The 24345-nt window shown below is 42.9% G+C and overlaps 1 protein-coding gene across 3 annotated transcripts; it reads right to left on the bottom strand.

Moving 5' to 3' along the window:
* Positions 1-12261: 12261 nt before the first annotated feature.
* Positions 12262-24045, bottom strand: sinhcafl (SIN3-HDAC complex associated factor, like). 3 transcript variants are annotated; one of them, XM_063063167.1, is made up of 7 exons: positions 24023-24045; positions 23549-23765; positions 22508-22655; positions 20697-20796; positions 19859-19982; positions 19186-19336; positions 12262-15231 (listed from the first exon to the last, which is right to left on the bottom strand). In XM_063063167.1, the coding sequence occupies exons 3-7, from the start codon at positions 22633-22635 to the stop codon at positions 15078-15080; spliced, it is 657 nt and encodes a 218-aa protein (XP_062919237.1). In that variant the 5' UTR covers positions 22636-22655; positions 23549-23765; positions 24023-24045; the 3' UTR covers positions 12262-15077. The 3 variants fall into 3 exon arrangements, with proteins under 3 accessions (XP_062919237.1, XP_062919239.1, XP_062919240.1); XM_063063169.1 differs by lacking the exon at positions 23549-23765 and having other exon boundaries at positions 24000-24038; XM_063063170.1 differs by lacking the exons at positions 23549-23765; positions 24023-24045 and adding an exon at positions 23493-23523.
* Between the last annotated feature and the right edge of the window lie 300 nt (positions 24046-24345).

Here is a 24345-nt window from a genome sequence, read left to right as displayed (position 1 = left end):
GAGGGAGCTTGTCTGTGTGTTTGAGGGGATAGGAGGCTGGCGAGGGAGCTTGTCTGTGTGTTTGAGGGGATAGGAGGCTGGCGAGGGAGCTTGTCTGTGAGTTTGAGGGGATAGGAGGCTGGCGAGGGAGCTTGTCTGTGTGTTTGAGGGGATAGGAGGCTGGCGAGGGAGCTTGTCTGTGTGTTTGAGGGGATAGGAGGCTGGCGAGGGAGCTTGTCTGTGTGTTTGAGGGGATAGGAGGCTGGCGAGGGAGCTTGTCTGTGTGTTTGAGGGGATAGGAGGCTGGCGAGGGAGCTTGTCTGTGTGTTTGAGGGGATAGGAGGCTGGCGAGGGAGCTTGTCTGTGTGTTTGAGGGGATAGGAGGCTGGCGAGGGAGCTTGTCTGTGAGTTTGAGGGGATAGGAGGCTGGCGAGGGAGCTTGTCTGTGTGTTTGAGGGGATAGGAGGCTGGCGAGGGAGCTTGTCTGTGTGTTTGAGGGGATAGGAGGCTGGCGAGGGAGCTTGTCTGTGTGTTTGAGGGGATAGGAGGCTGGCGAGGGAGCTTGTCTGTGTGTTTGAGGGGATAGGAGGCTGGCGAGGGAGCTTGTCTGTGTGTTTGAGGGGATAGGAGGCTGGCGAGGGAGCTTGTCTGTGTGTTTGAGGGGATAGGAGGCTGGCGAGGGAGCTTGTCTGTGAGTTTGAGGGGATAGGAGGCTGGCGAGGGAGCTTGTCTGTGTGTTTGAGGGGATAGGAGGCTGGCGAGGGAGCTTGTCTGTGTGTTTGAGGGGATAGGAGGCTGGCGAGGGAGCTTGTCTGTGTGTTTGAGGGGATAGGAGGCTGGCGAGGGAGCTTGTCTGTGTGTTTGAGGGGATAGGAGGCTGGCGAGGGAGCTTGTCTGTGTGTTTGAGGGGATAGGAGGCTGGCGAGGGAGCTTGTCTGTGTGTTTGAGGGGATAGGAGGCTGGCGAGGGAGCTTGTCTGTGTGTTTGAGGGGATAGCAGGCTGGCGAGGGAGCTTGTCTGTGTGTTTGAGGGGATAGGAGGCTGGCGAGGGAGCTTGTCTGTGTGTTTGAGGGGATAGGAGGCTGGCGAGGGAGCTTGTCTGTGTGTTTGAGGGGATAGGAGGCTGGCGAGGGAGCTTGTCTGTGAGTTTGAGGGGATAGGAGGCTGGCGAGGGAGCTTGTCTGCGAGTTTGAGGGGATAGGAGGCTGGCGAGGGAGATTGTGTGTGAGTTTGAGGGGATAGGCGGCAGGCGAGGGAGCTTGTCTGTGTGTTTGAGGGGATAGGAGGCTGGCGAGGGAGCTTGTCTGTGTGTTTGAGGGGATAGGAGGCTGGCGAGGGAGCTTGTCTGTGTGTTTGAGGGGATAGGAGGCTGGCGAGGGAGCTTGTCTGTGTGTTTGAGGGGATAGCAGGCTGGCGACGGAGCTTGTCTGTGTGTTTGAGGGGATAGGAGGCTGGCGACGGAGCTTGTCTGTGTGTTTGAGGGGATAGGAGGCTGGCGAGGGAGCTTGTCTGTGTGTTTGAGGGGATAGGAGGCTGGCGAGGGAGCTTGTGTGTGTGTTTGAGGGGATAGGAGGCTGGCGAGGGAGCTTGTCTGTGTGTTTGAGGGGATAGCAGGCTGGCGACGGAGCTTGTCTGTGTGTTTGAGGGGATAGCAGGCTGGCGACGGAGCTTGTCTGTGTGTTTGAGGGGATAGGAGGCTGGCGACGGAGCTTGTCTGTGTGTTTGAGGGGATAGGAGGCTGGCGAGGGAGCTTGTCTGTGTGTTTGAGGGGATAGGAGGCTGGCGACGGAGCTTGTCTGTGTGTTTGAGGGGATAGGAGGCTGGCGAGGGAGCTTGTCTGTGTGTTTGAGGGGATAGGAGGCTGGCGAGGGAGCTTGTGTGTGTGTTTGAGGGGATAGGAGGCTGGCGAGGGAGCTTGTCTGTGTGTTTGAGGGGATAGGAGGCTGGCGAGGGAGCTTGTCTGTGAGTTTGAGGGGATAGGAGGCTGGCGAGGGAGCTTGTCTGTGAGTTTGAGGGGATAGCAGGCTGGCGAGGGAGCTTGTCTGTGAGTTTGAGGGGATAGCAGGCTGGCGACGGAGCTTGTCTGATGTTGTTACTTTGTTTTGATCCGCTCTTGTTGCTGTTTGTGCTGTTCTGATGGGCATTGTGGGCATACTATGTTGGCACCAGAACATGTGGCGACATTTGCCAGCTGTTGCCAGCACATGCTTGAGAATATTGGTCATTTACAGAAACACAGTATGTTTTTATGTGCGTGTAATAAAGACATTTGAATAATGAGAACTGATCTCATTGAAAGATAGAAGACGCTGGTGGGATTAACGGGGCAAATGTTGAGAGTGATCTCAGAATGCAGCAACTAGAATCTGGGGGCATAGACTGAGGGTAAATGGTAGATCATTTCAGTATAGAGATGTAAATTAGTCTGAACATGAATCTTCTCCCCACAATTTAACGCATCATTCATAATGTTCGGATAGTACTCAACCTTGAGGTGCCTCCTCTCCAGATCCCTCCAGTCCTTCCTCAGAATAAGATGCCGCAGACGAGTTGGATGCCAATTCGTTATATTTTCCGAAGATTCCTCCTTCTTCAGTGAAATCTGCAAACTGGAAAATGAACCTGAAATCAAATTAGAATCAGATTTATTATCATTGACATAGGCCGTAAAAGTTGTTTTGCCACAGCAGTACAGTGCAATAGGTAAATTACTATGTTACAATAAGAATATATTAAAAAATAAATGAAGAATGCAAGAACAGAGTGAATTTGGGAGGTAAAGTTCATGGACTGCTCAGAATCTGAAGGTGGAGGGGAAGAGACTGTTGAGAATGCATCTTCAGCCTCCTGTACCTTCTCCATGATGAGAGTAATGAAAAGATGGGGGTCCTGGAAGGTGAGAGCCGTTCACAATGGATGCCACCTTCCTCTTGAACCACCCCCTTTTCAGGGTGTCCTCGATGCTGGGGAGCCAAGTGCCCAAGATGGAGCTGGCTGAGGTTACAACCCTTTGAAGTTTTTTTCCCCTGATCCTGTGCAATGGAGCCTCCCTACCAGGCTGTGATGCAACCAGTCAGAATGGTCTCCATAGTACCTCTGTAGGAATTTGCAAGAATCTTTGGTGACATCTCAAATCTCCACAAACTCCTAATGAAGTATAGCTGTTGGAATGTGGCACAGGATGGATCCTCTCAGATGCCCAGAAACATGAAACCTTTCTATTCCTGACCCACAATGAAGACAGGTGTGTGTTCTGCCTTATTTGAAAGCAATTGTCCTCCAATGTTACATGAGCCTTCCAGTCACTGACACCTCGAATTCTGGGAAAGACACTCCTGCATTTCACTGTTTACTGGCCACTTTCTCCCTCTTGATAAGCATTGTTTGATGTGGATCACCAGCACCCCCTATCAGCAGCACACTGTCATAACATGCAATCAGTGGATGGATTTACAGCAGAAAATGTCTGAAAAGTTATTTTGTTCCGAAGCATGGATTTTATATCCCTAATTTCAATCAATTATGTCTAAAAACTGATAAAGGCAACGCTAGAAAAAATCTTAGAAAAGAAATATTTGCAATTAATTTGGATAAGTAGCTTGTAATTATTGTTATATAGCTATTGAGATCCAATAGCTTGGAATTAATTTCCCAGATTTCTGAACATAAATTATCTTTACCCAGCGATTTGGTATGGGTATACAGTCACCTGGTTAAAAAGACTACCAGAAGATTCAAAACAGTTTCTATGCACATTGATTCATTTTGGCAAAATCAGTTGTCGTATAATATTGAGAAATATAATCCTTTTTCTAAAATGATTTCTAAGAAGAGTTTGGGCATGCTATGTGGTGCCAGAACGTGTGGCAACGCTTGCAGGCTGCTCCTAGCACATCCTTGGGTGTGTTGGTTGCTAACACACATGAATCAGAATCAGGCTTATTATCACCGGCACGTGACGTGAAATTTGTTAACTTTAAATACACTGTATATTAAAGAGAAGTGGGAGAAAGAAGCGGGGTTGGTACTTTCAGAGGAGGCTTGGGGGAAAATCTGCAGCTTTCAATGGTCCTCGACTAATTCTTTGACTTGGAGAGAACATTGTTGGAAAAACATTATAAGATACTTCAAGACCCCATATCAGGAAAAATATAAAGATACAAATGTGATGTGTTGGAGAAGGTGCGGCTCTGAGGAGGCAAATCATTTTCATATTTTCTGGGATTGCCCTAAATTAAGTCTATTTTGGGAAGGTATTCATAGAACATTAGTTAAGCTACTTAGGTCCCAGATACCTCTGAACTTTGAGACGCTCTATTTGGGGCATGTATTGTTCCTTGAACAGAAGGAAGATATAAAGTTGCTGCAGGCCCTCTTAGCGGCAAGTAAGAAATCAATCACTAGAAAATGGCTAAATCCAATACCACCTACATTAGAAGATTGGTACGAAATTATCTTGGAAATATTTAAAATGGAAAAGTTGACCTACTCCCTGAGAACTCAAAAAGAAACATTTTATCAAATCTGGAATAAATGGATTGAATATATAACCCCAATGCGAGCAGACTTTAGATGACTCTCCTAATGATTTATATTGCTCTTCTCATCAACACAGTAATATTGTTAACGTAAGCACCCCTAGTCTAAATGTTTGTTGTTTTTTTTTGGAAAATAGAGAATTAACACAAGTAAAGGGAAAGATTTGGGAAAGGGATAAAAAAAATGAAAAAATTATGTAATTAAGTACATAGGGATTGGATAATTATGTCTGCGGGCAGGAACAAGCACGAACAAATTGGGATATAAACACCTACAATGGTTGGTATATAGGCTTGTATGCAACATTTTGGACCAGTGGAAATGGTCCAGAAGGGTTGTATGGAAACTATTATTACCATTTTTCTTAACAACTAATTTCATTACCTAGCCTAATAGGTTAGATTTACCACAGTACATAATTATCTATTTAAATGTTTATTTTGCTTTTATATCATCTCAATGTGTACTTAAGAATGTATAAATAATTGTAGTTTTATACATATAAAAAAAGGAAAAGGTTATATGTGTGAAAAAAGTACATGATAATTGTGAACTCCTTATCCAAATAAAAATAAAATTAAAAAAAAAAGAAATTTGTTAACTTAGCAGCAGCAGTGCAATGCAATACATAATCTAGCAGAGAGAGAGAAAAAATGATAATAAATAAAATAAAACATATTAATAATAGATAAACAAGTAAATCAATTACACATATTGAATAGATTTTTTAAAAATGTGCAAAAACAGAAATACTGTATATTTAAAATAAGTGAGGTAGTGTCCAAAGCTTCAAAGTCCATTTAGGAATCGGATGGCAGAGGGGAAGAAGCTGTTCCTGAATCGCTGAGTGTGTGCCTTCAGGCTTCTGTATCTCCTAACTGATGGTAACAGTGAGAAAAGGGCATGCCCTGGGTGATGGAGGTCCTTAATAATGGACGCTGCCTTTCTGAGACACCGCTCCCTGAAGATATCCTGGGTACTTTGTAGGCTAGTACCCCAGATGGAGCTGACTAGATTTACAACCTTCTGCAGTTTCTTTCAGTCCTGTGCAGTAGCCCCTCTGTGTATTTTCAATGTACACGTGATAAATAAATCTGAATATGAATCAAAGAATTTCACTCCCATAAATACCAGGAATTCTGCAGATGCTGGAAATTCAAGCAACACACATCAAAGTTGCTGGTGAACGCAGCAGGCCAGGCAGCATCTCTAGGAAGAGGTACAGTTGACGTTTCAGGCCAAGACCCTTCGTCAGGACTAACTCTTCCTTCAGTTAGTCCTGACAAAGGGTCTCGGCCTGAAACATCAACTGTACCTCTTCCTAGAGATGCTGCCTGGCCTGCTGCGTTCACATTTCACTCCCGTATCCCGTTTCTCAGAGCTCAGGAGCAGGAGCAGGGCACAACTGGGTCTAGGACAGGCAATGGGCGCCATCTACTGGAGGAATAGATCTACAGCAAGAAGAACACAACTTTTATTCCAGCCTAAAGTTTACATTTAATTGTCATTCAACCATACATGAATACAGCCAAACAAAACAGCCTTCCTCCTGGGCCAAGATGCAAAACACAATACCAACAATCATACACAGCACTAGGTACATATGGCACATACAAGTCAGGTCGAGATTGTTTAATGGCCATTTCCTGTACACAAGTGTACGGAGAACGAAATAATTGTTACTCCGGATCTGACGCAGCACAAAAAAAACACAAAAGATAAAAAAAAACAATCATAAGAAGAAGAAGAAGAAGATAGTTTCTATACATAGATTGATTTTATGTCCTAGTGATGCTAGGCTGTACATATGGTAACTGACAGGAAATAATAAAGCATTGGTGGAGTTAGTAGGTGAACGTGTAGATCAGTCTTTCTGGGGAAAGTAACTGTTTTTGAGTCTGGTGGTCCTGGTGTGGATGCCACATAGCCTCCACCCTAATGCGAGTGGGACAAGCAGTCCATGAGCAGGGTGGGTGGGATCCGTGATATGCTACCAGTACCTTCCTGTATACAGTATATGTCCTTGATGGCGGCTAGGTCAGTGCCTGTGATCCATTGGGCAGTTTTGACTACCCGTTATACAGACTTCTTATCGGATACGTGTGATTCAAATTTACTCTGCAAAAAAAACTTGGAGATATTCTACGATAATGCAATTTGACCACTATATTCAGAATGCTCAAGATCACCTGCAAAATGGTTCTTCGTCACTGGATAAATTGTAGCCTCAAACCAGAGCTTTTTAATTGTCAGAAGCAATTTCATTGTAGATCAAAGACAATTTCTTGGAAGAGCATGATATCAATATACATAGCACATAGACGAGTAGAGCAGGGGAAAAGTTCATTCAGCCCACCGTGCTGAAGAATTCCGTCATCCTCATTCCACTGTTCTTCCACTTGACCCTACAAACGTACCTTCCAATATCAGTGTCCTTTTGAAATCCATCATTAAATCTTCAAATCAGTGCAATGATAGTTTGGATTTGTCAATTTGTTTACCATCACAAATAGAAAGCCTCAAATTAGCTGTGATCACCTTTTAAATGGGCAGAAGGTCCAGGAAATGTAGTAAGACCATAAGACTTGGGAGCGGAATTAGGCCATTCACAGAACATAGACTAGTACAGCACAGTACAGGCCCTTCGGCCCACAATTTTGTGCCAACCCTCAAACCTTGCCTCCCATATAACCCCCCACCTTAAATTCCTCCATATACCTGTCTAGTAGTCTCTTAAATTTCACTAGTGTATCTGCCTCCACCATTGACTCAGGCAGTGCATTCCACGCACCAACCACTCTCTGAATAAAAAACCTTCGTCTAATATCCCCCTTGAACTTCCCACCCCTTACCTTAAAGCCATGTCTTCTTGTATTGAGCAGTGGTGCCCTGGGGAAGAGGCACTGGCTATCCACTCTATCTATTCCTCTTAATATCTTGCACACCTCTATCATGTCTCCTCTCATCCTCCTTCTCTCCAAAGAGTAAAGCCCTAGCTCCCTTAATCTCTGATCATAATGCATACTCTCTAAACCAGGCAGCATCCTGGTAAATCTCCTCTGTACCCTTTCCAATGCTTCCACATCCTTCCTATAATGAGGCGACCAGAACTGGACACAGTACTCCAAGTGTGGCCTAACCAGAGTTTTATAGAGCTGCATCATTACATCGCGACTCTTAAACTCTATCCCTCGACTTATGAAAGCCAACACTCCATAAGCTTTCTTAACTACCCTATCTATTCGGCCACTGAATCTGCTCCACCATTCCACCATGCCAGATTTATTACCCCTCCCTATCCCATTCCCTGTAACTTTTGATGCCCTGACTAATCAAGAAACTATCAATTGCCACTTTAAATGACTTAGATTCTATTGCTGTCTGTGGCAATGAATTTCACAGATTCTCCACCCTCTGGCTAAAGATATTAGAAACATAGAAAACCTACAGCACAATACAGGCTCTTCAGCCCACAGTGCTGTGCTGTACCTGTACTTACTTCAGAAATTACCCCGGGTTACCCATAGCCCTCTATTTTTCTAAGCTCCATGTACCTCCTCATCTCCATTTTAAGTGGACTTCCCTCTATTCTGAGACTGTGTCCTCTAGTCCAAGACTCACATATTAATAGGAAACATCCTCCCAGCATCCACTCTAGACCTTTCTACATTAGATAGTTTTCAATGAGATCCACCCATCACAATCCCTCATTATTCTAACCTCCAGCAAATTCAGGCCCAGAGACATCAAATGGCCCTCGTATGTTAACCCTTTAATTCCTGGAGTCATTATTGTGATCCTCCTCTGGACCCTCTCCAATGCCAGCACATCTTTTCTTAAATAAGGGGCCCAAAACTGTTCACAATACTCCAGGTGTGGTCTGACCAAAGCCTTCTGAACTCTCAGCATTACCTCTTGGCTCTTATATTCTAGTCTTCTCAAAATGAATGCTAACATTGCATTTGCCTTCCTTACCATCAGCTCAACTTGCAAGGCAACCATTAGAGAATCCTGCACAAGGACTTTCAAGTCCCTTTGCACCTCTATGCCTTTATTTCTTCTACCAAAGTGCATGACCACACAATTCCCTACACTATATTCCATCTGCTGCTTCGTTGCCCATTCTCCCAACCTGTCTAAGTCCTTCTGCAGACTCCTTTCTTCCTTAATACTGCTCCTCCACTTCACTTATCCTCGTATCGCCCGTAAACTTGGCCACAAAGCCATCAATTCCTTTATCCAAGTCATTGACATATATCGTGAAAAGAAGTGGTCACAACACCAGTCTCTGTGAAAAACCACTAGTCACCAGCAGCCAACCAGAAAAGGCCCCCTTTATTCCCATTCTTTGCCTCCTGCCGGTCAGCCAATCTTCTATTCATGCTAGAATCTTTCCTGTAATACCATGTTTAGCAGCTTCATGTGTAGTACCTTGTCAAAGGCCTTCTCAAAATCCCAGTAAACAACATCCACAGTATCTCCTTTGTCTATCCTGCCTATTACTTCCTCAAAGAATTCCAACAGATTTATTAGGCAAGATTTCCCTTTAAGGAAACCATGCATTTTCAATTTCTCATTGCCACAATCAGAAGTTCTCACCTGCTTCAAAAGTGCCCAAGAAGAACAGTGTGAATTGTCTTAACGACTATTGTCCAGTAACGCTCCATCTAAGGTGATGAAGTGCTTTAGGGAGGTTGGTCATGACTAGAATCAACTCCTGCCTCAACAAGGACTTGGACCCACTGCAATTGGCCTATTTCCACAATAGGTCTACGGTGGACGTGATCTCATTGACTCTCCTTGCAGCCGTGGATCATCTGGACAATACAAATACCTATGTCCGGATGCTGTTTATTGACAATAGCTCTGCATTTAACACCATCAGTCCTACAGTCCTGTTCAAAAAGCTGCAGAACCTGGGCTTCTGTACCTCCCTCTACAACTGGATCCTTGACTTCCTAACGAGAAGCCTACAATCTGAATGGATTGGTAATAACATCTCCACCTCACTGACAATCATCACTCGGGGATGTGTGCTAAGCCCACTGCTCTACTCTCTTGACTGTGTGGCTAGGCACAGCTCCAACGTCTTCCCAACCACTGAAGTCAGGCTAACTAGCCTATAATTTCCTTTCTTCTGCTTCCCTTCCTTCTTAAGGAGTGGAGTGACATTTGTAATTTTCCAGTCCTCCAAACCTTTCCAGAATGTATGATTCTTGATAGATCATTACCAATGCCTCCACAATCAGCAAAGACTGGTGCAAAATACTTAAGTTTGCCCACCACTACTACCTCTCCAGCATCATTTTCCAGTGGTCCCATATCCATTCTCACCTCTTTTCACATATTCTGAAAAAAAATTGGTATCCTTTTTATATTATTGGTTAGATTACCTTCACATTTCATCTTTCCTCTCCCTGTGGCTTTATTTGGCTTCAGTTGGTTTCTAAAAGCTACCCAATCCTCTAAATTCCCACTAATTTTTGCTAATTTGCCCTCTCTTCTGCTTTTATGCCATCTTTCACTTCCTTTGTTAGCCATTGTTACCTCATGCTCCCTTTAGAAAACTTCTTCATCTTTGGGATCTATCTATCCTACATCTTCTGAATTGCCTCCAGTAAGTCCAGCTGTTGCTGTTCTGTCATCATCCCTGCTCTTGTCCCTTTTCATCAACCTTGGCCATTTCCTGCCTTTGTAGTTCCCTTTACTCCACTGCAACACTGATACATCCGACTTAATCTTCTCCCTCTTAAATTCTAGGGTGAATTCTATCATATTATGATCACTGACTCCTCAGGGTTCCTTTACCTTAAGTTCCCTAATGAATCAGATTTGATTAGACAATACCCAATTGAGAATTGCCTTTCCCCTAGTGGGCTCAGCTACAAGCTGCTCTAAAAAGCCATCGCATTCAAAAATTTCCTCCCTTAGGATTTAGCACCAACCTGATTTTCCCAGTCTACCAGCATATTGAAATCCCTCATCACTATCGTAACATTGCCCCTCTCATATGCTTCTTCTACCTCACATTGTAATTTATACCCACATCCCAGCTACTGTTCGGAGGCCTGTATACAACTCCCATCAGGGTCTTTTTACCCTTGTAGTTTAACTCTATCGACAAGGATTCTTCATCTTCCAATCCCATGTCACCTCTTTCTAAGGATTTGATTTCATTTTTACCAACGGAGCCACCCCACCCCCTCCAGCTACCTGCCTGTCCTCTCAATACAATGCATATCCTTGGATGTTAAGCTCTCAGCTATGATCTTCTTTTAGTTACAACTCAGTGATACCCATTGTACCTGTCAATCTAACTGCACTACAAGATCATCTACCTTATTACGTATACTGTGTGCATTCAAATATAACACCTTCATCCCTGCATTTACCACCCCTATCCATTTTGCCCCATGTTACACTTCAACTCATCCCACTGACTGCAATTTTGACGTATCATCTTCCTGTTCTTTCTCACAGTCTCACTATGCACTGCATAGTACTTGTATACCAATTGCCCCAACAGTCCAGTTCCCACATCCCTGCCACATAAGTTTAAACCCTCCCCAACAGCTCTAGCAAACTGGCCCACAAGGATAATGCCCCCCCTCCTCAGGTGCAGGTGTAACCCTTTCTTTTTCTACAGGTCATACCTTCCCTGTAAGCGATCCCAATGATCCAGAAACCTGAAACCTTGCCCCATACGCCAGTTCCTCAGTCAAGCATTTGGAAGTCAAATCATCCCGTTCTTTGCAGCAATCCAGAGATTACTACCCTGGAGGTCCTGCTTTTCAGCTTTCTATCCAGCTCCCCAAATTCTCTCTTCAGGACCTCTTCCCTTTTCCTACCAATACGTACCATGAATTCTGGCTGCTCACCCTCCCCGTTCAGAATGCTGTGGACCTGTCCAAGACATCCTTGACCCTGGCACCAGAGGGGGTTTCTTTCTCATGTTCACAGAACCTCCTGTCTGCTCCCCTGACCATGGAATCCCATCACTGCAGCACGCCTGTTCTCCCCCTTCCCTTCTGAGCCACAGAGCCAGTCTCAGTACCACAGACCTTGTCGCTGTGGCTTCCCTCAGTAGGTCGTCCCTCCCACTTGTATACAAAGCGACATGCTTCTTCTCAAGGGGAACGGCCGCAGGGGGACTCGCTCTGCACTGGCTGCCAATGCCCTTTCCCTCGCCTGACAGTCACCCAGATACCTGCTTCCTGCAACTTACGGGTGACCTCCTCCCTGAAGCTCACACCTATCACCTCCTCATTCTCCCGTACAAGCTGAAGGTCATCAAACTGTAGCTCCAGTCCCTTAACGCTATCTTCAAGGAGCTGCAGATCGATACACTTCGTGTAGATGTAGTTGTCAGGTGGACTGGAGGTCTCCCAGAGTTCCAACATCTCACACAAGGAACATACCACTAACTCCAGACCCATACTCAGCACACTACCTATGTACTGATAGATAAAGAGAAAAAAAACTTACTAGAAACTTACTTAGAACCTCCATCTGTATTTGACCAAGCCTGTTGTGTTAAAGCCTCACACTCTTAACACTGGCCCCTCTGCTCACACCTCCCTTCATTTTATTGGCTTAATTAAAACTCACTCCCGACAAGACTTATTCTTTTCAAATAGCTCTCATCCTGCAACGATGTCTCTCTCAAGCTGGAAGATCTAACCCATCAGTGCAGAAGCAAACTCACTGTAGAACAAAAACAACTATGATTTTGTGTCATCTTGCAGTACATTTTTATTTAAATATAAAAGTATTACAAGTGTCTGTAAAATGCAGCCATATGGGAGCTGTTGGTCACAAAAAGTTTTATTTAGCAAAAGTGCACAAGCTTGAAGACTTTGGAAATGAATATGGACTCTGGTAACTAACAATGTATTTGTGGGATGTTCAAATAAATAAATAAATAACAATTGACAAAATGGTTTCTGCCAGTTCTTAGGAAATAAAACCAAAATCTTACATGCATCTACACTGATTTTACTAAGGCACACAGATACTTTAAAAATCCATTTGGTAAAGTATTTACCAGAAAACCAGGCAATGACAGAATCATTAAACTTTATATATTACCCAAAGGAATAGATACAAGTGAATTTCTAATACAGTAGATGTAGCTTCCTGAAGAAAGCATCACAATATCACAATATTGTGGCAACTCTAGTAGTAAATATATAAAAAAAATCTTAACCCTAATGTACAATTCACAACAGGTAATTTATCATTTATAGATTTCTCCTTGCTGATCTGGACTGAAAACCAGGGTGCCTGTGAACCTGCAAATTAAAAGCCAAGATCAAGAGTAATTAATCAATTATAATTGGCAAATTTCTTCCAAAGAGCTAAAGCATACAGGTCAATGACAGGGTCTGTAATTTTCCAGTGCCATTAAAATTGTACAAAACCATACTTCTTCAACATCTAAGCTTACATTTTAATAGAGTTCAGAGTGCACTATCAATCTCTGTATGAAAAAAACCCTCTACATTTCAATTAGAACTGACAATAGTTCCATTACTAGCCGAGGCACATTTCACTGAAGTTATGTTAAAATTTTATCCAATGATTGTTAGGCCACAGCTTGAACAGTGTACAGTTCAGATCGCTGCGTTACAGGAAAGATGTGGTTACACTGAACAAGATTCAGAGGAAGTTTACAAGAATGTTGCCAGGAGCAACAATGAAGAAAGATTAGATAAACTGGGGTTAACATCTTTGGAACAGAGGTCAATTAAGAAACAATTCCAGCATCAATTCCAGTGCATTTCCAGCAACACCAACACTATCCAGGACAAAACAGCCTGATTGGTTAGCACTCAATACACCATGAGAACCATTAATTCCCTCCACCAGCAGCATGCAATAGCTGCAGTGGATACCATCTATAAATTGCAGTGCAACTCCTTATTCAGTCCAACAGCACCTCCCAAACCGGACTGTGAAGTATGTGACCATGAAATGTAGTGGCAGACCTGCAAATCAAAAACTCACAACTCCTGCCATCATCCACTCGTAATTTTGCTTGCCGGAACAACCTTACAGGTTCCCCTCCAAATTAGCTAATACCTCACAGGACCTTCAATATGACAGGGTCTAAATCCTGAGGTCCCCTGCTCAACAGCATTGGAGGATTACACTCGCCAAAAAAAAAGTAACTGATAAATTAGCTAACCGCCTACCTCGAGGAAACTCAGAGATGGACATAAAATATTAACTTTACTGGTGATTCCTACAGCCTGAGGAGCCCCAAATCCAATGCAAGAACAACCCAGTCCTCGCCTTTAACAAAGCCAACTTTGTTCAGAAGTTCAAGAGAATGGTTGTTTTCCAGACTAAAACACAGATGCAATCCTCGAAAAATCCTCAGACAACCAACCACCAAATGACAAAGGATAGTCAAAGGAAACTCTTGCCCTGTACTTTCACAACCACCCTCCAGCAAACAAGCAGCAAACTTGCAAGGAAAACCAAAACAAGACAACTAAAATTTTTTCAAGTAGGACAAATTCAGTAAGAAATAGGGGGGCGGGGGGGAGAGGTAGAGAGAAAGGGACAGAGAGGTAGAGAGGAGACGACAGAGACAGAAAGACAGAGAAAGAAGACAGAGATGAGAGACCATGAGAAAGTAATGCCCAGACATTAGCCAAGAGATGAAACTGTACTTTATCTAGTTCAAATTATCTTCCTAACTCAAATGTGGTGAAATTGGAGCATAGAACTATCCATATGGAAATTTACTCCAGTTCTTCTCTTACTCTGAGTAAAAAACAGCAAATTCCACCCCTCTCATTGAAAACTCTATACATCAAAAAAAAACAAAGATTAGTCATATAAAAACCTTCCTCTACAAGATAACCATTACTAGGCTGGTCTACAACAGTAAGATGAATACAAGAAAAATTATTCCACACGACTTTACTCTTAAAAAGAATTAGATCATATAATCAAAAATACACTGGGGAAGGTATCAGAAAATACTCCCCAATTTTCCAGTGACTTAAGGGACACCCAAAGGTTGCTACTGTACAAGAGTATCTGCCAGTATAGCATCAAAAGACAAAAAATCTATTGCACAGCTCACATACCAGAACAATTTGGCAACCCTGGTGTATAAAGACCAGGTAATCCATTGATTCAACCTCTCAGGAGGCTGAAGTAGGGTGCAGGGAAGATGAACAATAACATATATTTTGACAAATCTAAAATACAAAATAAAAATGTTTCCAGAAATACATAGCTACAGTTTAAATTGCTGCTTTAACAGAAATAGCCATTGTGTTTAAACGTTATGACAACAAAATGCATTTCTAATATATGCCTGGGGATTTGATATGGAATTTCAATGAAAGACTAGCCTACTTTTAAAATAACTATCGCACTGCAGATTTATAAAACTGAGATCACTGCTTCAAGCAGTCTCTGATCGAGAGAAATGATTTGACTTTAATAAAATTGTATCAAATACTTAAAGTCTGCCACTGGAGACAAAGATGCAAATACAGGCAAAGTGACCCGAGATGAGAATCCAATCGCTGCAGCACACATTACCAATTTTCTTGAATAATCTGAAGTGCTGTTTCAGCCTGCTTCACGGATTCAGTGTCCTTTTTTGTATTACAACAAGGTTTGAACAGACGAGGATCAATTAGCACCTCACCAAAACGACCCTTGTAGATAATGCCACAGCAAATCTTTTGCCTGTGTTAAAGAAAAACAAAATTAATCTCTTGACGTTCAAACAACGCTGAATGATACTAAGGCTACGTCCACACTACGCCAGATAATTTTGAAAACGAAGCTTTTTCTCTTCGTTCTGTCTCTCTGTCCACACTAAAACGGCATTTTCATCCCCCGAAAACAGAGATTTTCAGAAACGGTCTCTAGAGTGAATAAATCTGAAAACGCCTAATATCCGTTGCAGTGTGGACAGAGTAACCGGAGCTTTTTAAAACCGCTGTCATGACGTGCCTGAACAGATGGCGGCAGCCCGGCATTTCATTGTCTTCTTCTTATTATTATTATTACTACTTTATTGTCGCCAAACAATTGATACTAGAGCGTACAATCATCACAGCGATATTTGATTCTGCGCTTCGCAGAACCTAACAATTTCAGAACAGACTGCAACGAGACTGAAGCCAGAAGAGTTAGAAATGTACTCACCAAATACTTTGACCCATAGCTTACTGAATAAATAAGTATACTCACTTTGCCCTGTTCTCTGTCCTTGCTTGTATGAAGGTGGTCTATCTATTTATGCAAGTACTTCTCTGACAATAGATGTGTAACAGCCTGACGTAACATTGTATGGAAATACAAGATAACACTGATGCAGACATGTTTTATACATTTAACAAGGTGATTTATTAATGCAACAGAATTAGTCAGGTTTTCAATGTTCGTCGTCAGCTGGGCCATACTGTCCGTGAACTCCCCGTCGGTTGCCTCCATACGCTCCAGTATTTGTTTTTTTTAGTTTTAAGTCCTCCTGCGTGAGAGCAAGAGCAATTCCTCTTAAGTTTTTCTACTCTGTAACTGGACAAACGCGCACTAAGTATATCGTTTCCTCTTCGCTTGTTTTCTGAGTGTCCTGCACGTGCCCAGTAGAGGAGATTCGCCCAAATATCCATGTTAGTGTGGACAGAGATATTTTGAAAAATGCTTAGTGTGTACGCCTGTCGTTTTTACTCGGAACCGGCGTTTTCAAAATTATCCGGCGTAGTGTGGACGTAGCCTAAGGCTCCAATTCACTACTTAACTAACCAGTCAGTGAGAGTAATAATGATAGTGATGTTTTGTAAATGTAACAAAAATTTGTGTAAATTTTCACAAAGATACACCTTGGAGGCCCACTTTTGGGCAGGATTGACTGTGGATGCTGCAAGCTGACTACATCAATATGCAAATCAGCTAGAGCAGTACAATATGGAGAGCAAGACCATGCAACAGGCTACCTCTCTCCATGCAGCTAAAGAATCCAAGGAAACAGCAGAGACCAATACAGTCACAGGAGTCGCCCGTCGGTGTTGAACTCATTGTAGCACTGCCTTGGGGACTCCAGCTCCAGATTTTCCCCTTGGGATTTACTCCCAAAGCCTTCCCCGTGAACGGGTATGGTCACAAGTCAGCCAAGATTTGAAATCAAAATTTTCCTCATCTCTGATGAGCTGGCAACCATGGCTGACAAGCCCCATCTGCCTGAAGTGACCGGTTTTAAGGCACCAGTTTTGCACCTTGTCCTGTCAGTAGAAACAGTTCCACCGTGCCTAGTAGCTAAGCCACATGTGAAGGCCAGGAGGGAGACTTGGTTGTCAGAGGCAACTTGAGGTGCAACAGCACTGGGTGCATCTAATAGGTAGTGGGAGCTTATTCCCCACTAACACCCCTCCCCCGGCCTAAGGGTCCCACAAAGATGCCTACATTTTAAATATCTCAATAGATTTATAATGCTGTGCTCATTTGTTTTGTAAGTTTAAGTAACACATCATATTCTTTATCCTACCTTTTCTCAATACCCTTGCAATCACATTCTATAATAGCTTATTTAAGGTAAAAATTAATGACTATCACTGTAATACGGAACACAAAGTCAGTTGCTTACTATTGCTGCAGTAGACACAGCACCGGGGGGGGGGGGGAGAGACAAGATAAACAATATATAACCACATGTATGGCTCAATTAGCAAGGAGCATACAAATCGGCAAGTCAAACCCCATCAAACATGTTCCATTAGAAGATCAAAGCTGATCTGAGCGTAACTCCAACTATGCAGTCTACTTACCTCACTAACCTTTTACCTGTTTGTAGAAAGGTAACTGAAGTCTTAAGAATATTCAAAGACTCTGGAAAAAAAGTTCTCACCCCAGACCCAAATGATTGACCTTAATTCTAAATTCCACTGCCAGAACTATCCACTCTGTCAAGACACCTCAGGATCTTGTGGGTCAATCAAGAGCCCTCTCACTTTCCTATACTCTGCCACAGCTGTTTAACCACGTTTAACCTGTCCAACCACAATTAAGACAACTTGACCACTCCAGGCAAAAGTACAATAAGCCTTCCCTAAACTGCTTCCAATGCATTAACAGCCTTCTTTTAATAATGAGGCCAATATTATACATAGTACCGGTACTTCAAATGGGATCTCTTCAATGCCCTATTTAACTGTACCATAATCTCCCTCCCTTTGTATTCAATTCCCCTAGCATTAAAGAGCAAGATTCTCTCTGCTTTCTAGCTTACATTTTGCACATCAAATACTGGGTCATCTAAAACCTTCTACATCTCAGAACTCTACAATATATCATCATTTTAGTTTTTTTTGCCCAGACATTATCCCACTTTATGCTCCATTTGTCAGATATTTGCCCACTCATTTAATCCTGTTGTTCTTTCTAGCCTCCTTATTTTCTCCTCAGAACCTACTTTATCCACCTTTGTGTCATCAGCAAGTTCAGCAACAGTGCTTTCATTCAGGTCATTTATATAAGTTACAAAAAAAAATTTGACACATTTGCACGAATCCATGTGACACAACTCATTATGCCTTGCAAGCCAGTCAAGAGATTTTGTAACTCCAGAATCACACTGAGCCTACTGCTTCCTAACCTCTCCAAAAAAATGCAGAGCTTTAAGTATATTTCAATATCCATAAACCAGATCAGAAATTATTTTGCATGAACACTACATATATTAATTGAAAATAACTAGAAACATAGAAAACCTACAGCACAATACAGGCTCTTCAGCCAACAAAGTTCTGCCAAACATGTATTTACTTTAGAAATTACCTAGGGTTACCCATAGCCCTCTATTTTTCCAAGCTCCATGTACCTATCCAGGAGTCTCTTAAAAGACCCTATTGTACCCACCTCCACCACCGTTGCCAGCAGCCCATTCCATGCACACACCACCCTCTGCGTAAAAAAAACTTACCCCTGACATCTCCTCTGTACCTACGTCCAAGCACCTTAAAACTGCCTTGTTAATTAGGCCAAGTGTCATTTCACTTAATCTATATCTTGTTCATACATTCAGCTGAATTCAAAAATAAGGCTTCAATCTATTTTCTTTTAACCTAAGAGACGCAAGGTTTAGATATCGATCAGCCATGGTCTAACTTAATGGCAGGAACGACGTACATTTCTGTTAATGTACATCAGTCTAAAATCCAGGGCCATGCACAATTTTGGCTGAGGATCAAATTCAGAAAGCTATCCAAATTTTAATTAATTTGACACTAAAACGCGTAACCAATTTTAAATATATTTCTGGAGTCTGATGGTCTACATAAGTTATCAGTATTTGAAAAGGGGTTTTATTTTAATCTCTGTTGGTTCCCTACCAACTTCCCCCACCCAAAGTAAACCTGCCCTGCACCCTGCTTACTTTCAAAGAGCTCATGGAAAGAGTATTTCGCTGTTGGCAGCTTGCATATGAAAATTTGTCCAATACCTTGAGAGGGTACTAAGATTGAAACAAAAGGGCACAAGGCACAAGTTAATATTGTAACAGGCTACTGTCCTTTAATGCCACACTGCAGCAATAACCAAAAATAAACAGAAGGAAGTATTCAATAGTACAGCAAAAAAAATTACTGAGAGCCATTGACAAGTCAGATCTGTACACGGTTGCCAAGAGAAATTAATTACCTTTTCCAGTAAGTCAGATCCAGGAATGAAAAGACTGGTTCCAAGGAAAGACCTTTCTGGGTTTCTGTATCAGACCCATCATCAGACTGGTTGCTGTGGGTAGGCGACTGGGAAGGTGAAATACTAGATGTTGTGCTACGTGCATCTGAATCTGTGCAACATGAATACAAACATTTAAAACAGACATTATAAATGGAGGCACCAAAATTAGCAAGGAAACAAAGAGTAAGGATGACTAATAACACGTAATCAGTGGGACTGAGCACACAAAAAAAAGTCATATCTTCAGCGATCGCACTGAAAAGTTCAACTACTGTCTTGTGGTCCAGGGAATTTGTTCTGAGTTGCTAGATTTGATTCACAAGGCTTGACTGTCATTCCATATATCACAATGGTGAGTCTTCAGTGTGACAACAGGGCCATGTCACAACTGAGAGGTGATCACTCCATCCCACACTATCCTAGGCAGATTGACTGTGAAGTACGTGACAAGTTAATGTATTTTAAATAAAAGCCAGTAGTTATCCAAAGCACATTTTCTCGGACTGAACTATTCCACAGAACTAGCAGTTCAAAGCCACATTTACTTGTCAAAACATTCAAATCTAGCTGGAGTTGGGAGACCAGGGGAAGGAGTCACACATCAACAATTAAACAAGTTAAAAGGACTTACTCTGTCTTTTAAATTTTTCCTGGAGTCGTCGCAATTTGTTTTTCTTTTTAATAACATTATCAGGTTTCACTTTCTTAGGCTTCACAAGTGTTTTAAGGCCGGGACCAGCTCGTGCATCGACCACCTAAGATGGGGAGATCGGAGGGTAGGGGCAGGTGGAATTAAAATAAAATCCCCATTTGTTTCTGCAGCTTCAATAAAAAGATGAGGCCGATCTACTAAAAATGAGAAAAGGTCATTTTCCATAAACCAGCATACCTCTGACAGCGACAAATGTTTAACTGATGCATACCGTTCATTGAATAAAGACAAATCCACATTATGACAACATAAACTTTGGTCCAAATCACTTGCTCACAGACAATGCACAGCACTACTACATTGTGCCAAGTGCAACTCCACCCCTAAAGTTTACAAACAACTGTGTATCCTTGGACTCATCAGCTTCCACCATGCTCTAAAATGGAAAGCTTTCTTGCTGAATAACTTAACAGGAGTCAGATTAATGCAAATTTTGTCATTATCTGAACGGCAAAATCAGATCCAAATCTTCTGTTTAAAAGTCAAAATATCAAAGCTGGCTAATGGCAGCAACCTAATTTACCAGCATAACACATTTTGAATCTTTAACAAACTAGATTTGATTAAAATAAAAAGATTTATCACATAAAATTCAAGTCAACCCATGAGCTTGTTGCAAGTAATAATCACGTTCGCCCCAAGTGCACACATACTAACCAGATCTAAAACACAGGAATAAATCTTACTCATCTTCAGAGAGACAAGAAATGCATACTCCATAACAAATACACATCAACATAGGTCTTCACACACTTACATGACTCCAATTTTTTTTGGATCCAGCAGGCAGTTTCTTCCATCTCTTCACCAGGAGTACACAGGCATTACAGATATCTCCTGCCCGAGCTTCTATCAAACTGTGGGAAATTAACAATACAAATTACTCTAGTTATCAATTTTACAAGATTTTACAATTTGGACCCAATTCTTCTATAGTTTTGTTTTAAAAATCTCAAGTAATCAGTTTAAAAAATGCAATCAGTGCATGGAAAATTAATCCATTAAAGATCATTAACTTCCAACAGCAGTCACAGCTACAGAATATAACTGCACATATACACATATATGACAACCATAACATAGCCAGGATTTAAAACAGAATGATCAGTCAATCTAATCCAAGGGTTGTCTGAAGAGTTCATCATACCAAAATATTTGGTTGAGCAACAAAAGTAATTTCAACTAAGGCTACAAATAGATTCAGAGGTTATGACATATTTTCATTTAACTTGCCTACTTAAATTCTTATTAATGCCATTAATGCCACATTCTGATTGTCTGCATTCAAACCTTCCAAATTAACTATGTGGAATCTATTTGAAGATACTTGCACGGGGTAACGTCAATAGCCAAAAGTGGTAGAAAACTGCTCCCAGGTGTTCATTAACCACCTTTGTAAACCAACTGTGAATGACATATGGACAGTTCCTTCATGGAATCTCTTCCCGTCACCCCAGCTACACCTTTGGAATATGCAGGAGATGAGGAAGTCTGGGTCCAACCAGTCGCTTTGCCAAATGGAGGGAATTGAGCCATCAGAAGATTTGGGTAGCTCAAGTCTTACTCCTTCAGGAATATCCAATCCAGAGTGAGAGAGATATTTAAAATCATGAGAGGTATCAGTAAGGTCGGTGGCCAGTGTCTGTTTCCCGCAATGTGGAAGTGCAAAGCCAGAGGGCAATTAAAGCCAGAAAGTGAGGGGGCAAGTTTAAAGGGAACCTGAGAGGTACATTTTGCACATGAAGAGAAGTGGTTATCTGGAATGAGCTGCCAGAGGAGCGGGAGACAGGAACATTATCAACATTTAAGAGGCATCTTGCGAGGTACTGGAAGAGGAAGGCATAGAGGGATATGGAATTGATGCAGGCAAATGAGATTAGTACAGATTGGCATGGAGATTGGCAAACACTGTGGGCCAAAGCGCCCACTTCTATTCTATGTCTGGAAGAAAGATTATTGTTAAACAAGCAATTATAAATGATTCATCAGTTCATTTGTATTTGTTCTGGGCAGAGTGCCACACATTTCAACCATTTCTGAATCTTTTGGATTTATTTATTTAAAAATAGTTTTGTTCCTGTGTGAATCGTTTGATCCAAATACAAAGACACTTTATACCTTGTCAGAATTTGACAATGTTTAGATGAAGATTCTCATTCTTTTGGCGACTGGTTCATCTCAAGGCAGGTGTAGAAATCACAACCGACCTTTTTCCACATTCTCACTATGGCTATTCTTTTGGGACAGTTTATCCAACTCGGATTCGTCTCCCCTACCCCCACTGTGGCCGTGGTCTCCTGTTAGCTTTTACCGCTGCCAATATTCACGCGTGTTAATTTCACCATTTACCAGAGCACACTTCTTGCCCCCACTATGAAAACTTGCAGGACCAGAAAAAAGGAAGATTGGCATACAGTGTGCGTAATATCTTTGGTTGAGAGATTTAGGACGTTTAATTCTTGTAGCAATAAGGAAGTGCGCTTCAAGTCTGCATGCTTCCGGCACTAGCGGCTAAAGCGGTGCGTGTGAACCGGGTGGGGGGAGGCTATTGTGAGGAGAATGTCTTACCCAAAACAAAGTTTAAAGCTTTCCTCGTAACGTCTGCTGTCTGTGAACCGGGAGCTGGACGATTTGGTCTTGCAAATACAACAACCTTCTAAGCTCCGGTAGATCTTGGACTTGTGGAAACCAAACATGATCTTCTGCTGTCTGCACTCTGGTTGAAAAGTAAAATCAATTCAAGTGGGTTTTAAAGACTTTTCAAAACTGCAGGTGTACTCAGACAAGCCCGATTAACGCACACGTTTCGTGATCCCCAGTGATAACGTACTCATGTTAACGCGGCGTGACAGAATCACGTTGTTTGTTTAGCGCCGGTTCTGCAATCGGTTGTGACTCAGGTTTCCCGGCACTCGAAAGCAAGATGCAAGGCATCAGCCTCACCACACCATAATCCCTTATTCCAGAGAGGAAAAACAGGGTTGTGGACAATAAAATAAACGCGAGGTAGTTTATAACCCGCCCCCGACACAGATTGTGCGACATCACATACTCCGTAGTGACTGCCCATGTGCTTTCACAGAACATTCAGACAAGAGACGGCAGCCGACAGCGTGTCAGCGGCTCAGGCCGAGCTCCGCGTCCCAAAATAACCCAGACAATAAGACCGCCACACTCACACACAACAGCCGGCTTTAATGACAGGGGGAGGGGGGAATGAAGAAAAGCGCTGAACCTTTGCGCTCTCCAAACACGGAAAGAGCACGGGTGGAGTGCGAACAATAAACTTCAGCCGGGACCGGGACCGGGCACACGGCGACTGGGTCAATAGTGAGGAAGCACCACACCGTCACCGTGCTGACACCCGTGCGCCCGCCGCGCAACAACTGAAAGTTGCCGCTTTCACTGAGGAGAGTTTCTGGCTTTTTAAAAGAAACCCTATCGGGATTACCCCTCGCCAGCTCCCTCCTCCCAAATCAGCGGATCGCGACGCCATCACTGCGGAGACCACACGGACAAGTCGCAACCTAAACACGCACAGAGTGAAGCCCACCGTGGCAATCCCACGCTGTTGCTTCACACACGGAGACATTCCACTCAAGTACTCACACAGCCTAAACAATGCACGCGTGCGGTTTAGGACCCAGTTCACCCGGACCTTCTTTGTATCCGAGACACTGCAGTGCAGTGCAGTGACCCAGCGAAATGGGAGGTCCACTCTGGAGATGGTAACACAGAACTCGAGAGCACGGCACTGGGGAGATGACTTTCAGTTCACGATACAGATCATTACAGTAATATCCTGGGCATCGTCAACGAGACGTGCCTAAAATGAGAAAAATGAAACCAAAAGAAACGCACGGTTCCTATTGTGTCTCAGTTTGAACACATGCACCCTCTTCCCACCATGTGAGACACTTTAAAGTTAAATTTACAAGGAACACAAGCGCGGACAGCACGGCATGCGCTCGGACTCAGGTGCAGTTCGTTCATTCATGTGCAATGCCATGCTTCGCAAGCCAAACTTAGAACTATATGAAAACAAAACAAGTGCACTCACCAAACAAAAAAAACTTAACTAACCTCGTTGTTATCCTTACGGCCAGCTGCGCATGCTTACTGGTGGCTCAGCATCCAGCTGGTATTTATCATACCTTTACATATGAAAACGCTCGTTAACATAAGGCGTCCCGCACCTTATATGGGCATCGCTTCCCGGTCCCCGTGGCGATACACTGGCTGGGTGGCGTGCAGCATGTCGGGATCTGCAGTTTGATCTCGGTGACATTCCCGGGGTACAAATGCAATGCCCACTGCCTGTGCAAACTCCAAGTCCCGGCGCTCCCAGCTCAAAGTGGAACTGGTCCTGGTGCAGCCTCGAAAGGCGGGAATGGTGACCAGTGAAA

Source organism: Mobula hypostoma, chromosome 11, assembly GCF_963921235.1.
Source record: "Mobula hypostoma chromosome 11, sMobHyp1.1, whole genome shotgun sequence".
NCBI lineage: Eukaryota > Metazoa > Chordata > Chondrichthyes > Myliobatiformes > Myliobatidae > Mobula > Mobula hypostoma.
Note: the sequence above shows the minus strand (reverse complement) of the source record. Positions and strands in the feature narration are given on the sequence as shown.

Excerpts from the sequence above, each read along its gene's own strand:
- sinhcafl (XM_063063167.1), bottom strand. The coding sequence starts at position 22,635 with ATGTTTGGTTTCCACAAGTCCAAGATCTACCGGAGCTTAGAAGGTTGT. Across the intron at positions 20,797-22,507 it reads AGCTTTAAACTTTGTTTTGG|TTTGATAGAAGCTCGGGCAG; the intron begins GTAAGACATTCT and ends AATTTCCCACAG. Across the intron at positions 19,983-20,696 it reads CCAAAAAAAATTGGAGTCAT|GTGGTCGATGCACGAGCTGG; the intron begins GTAAGTGTGTGA and ends TCCCCATCTTAG.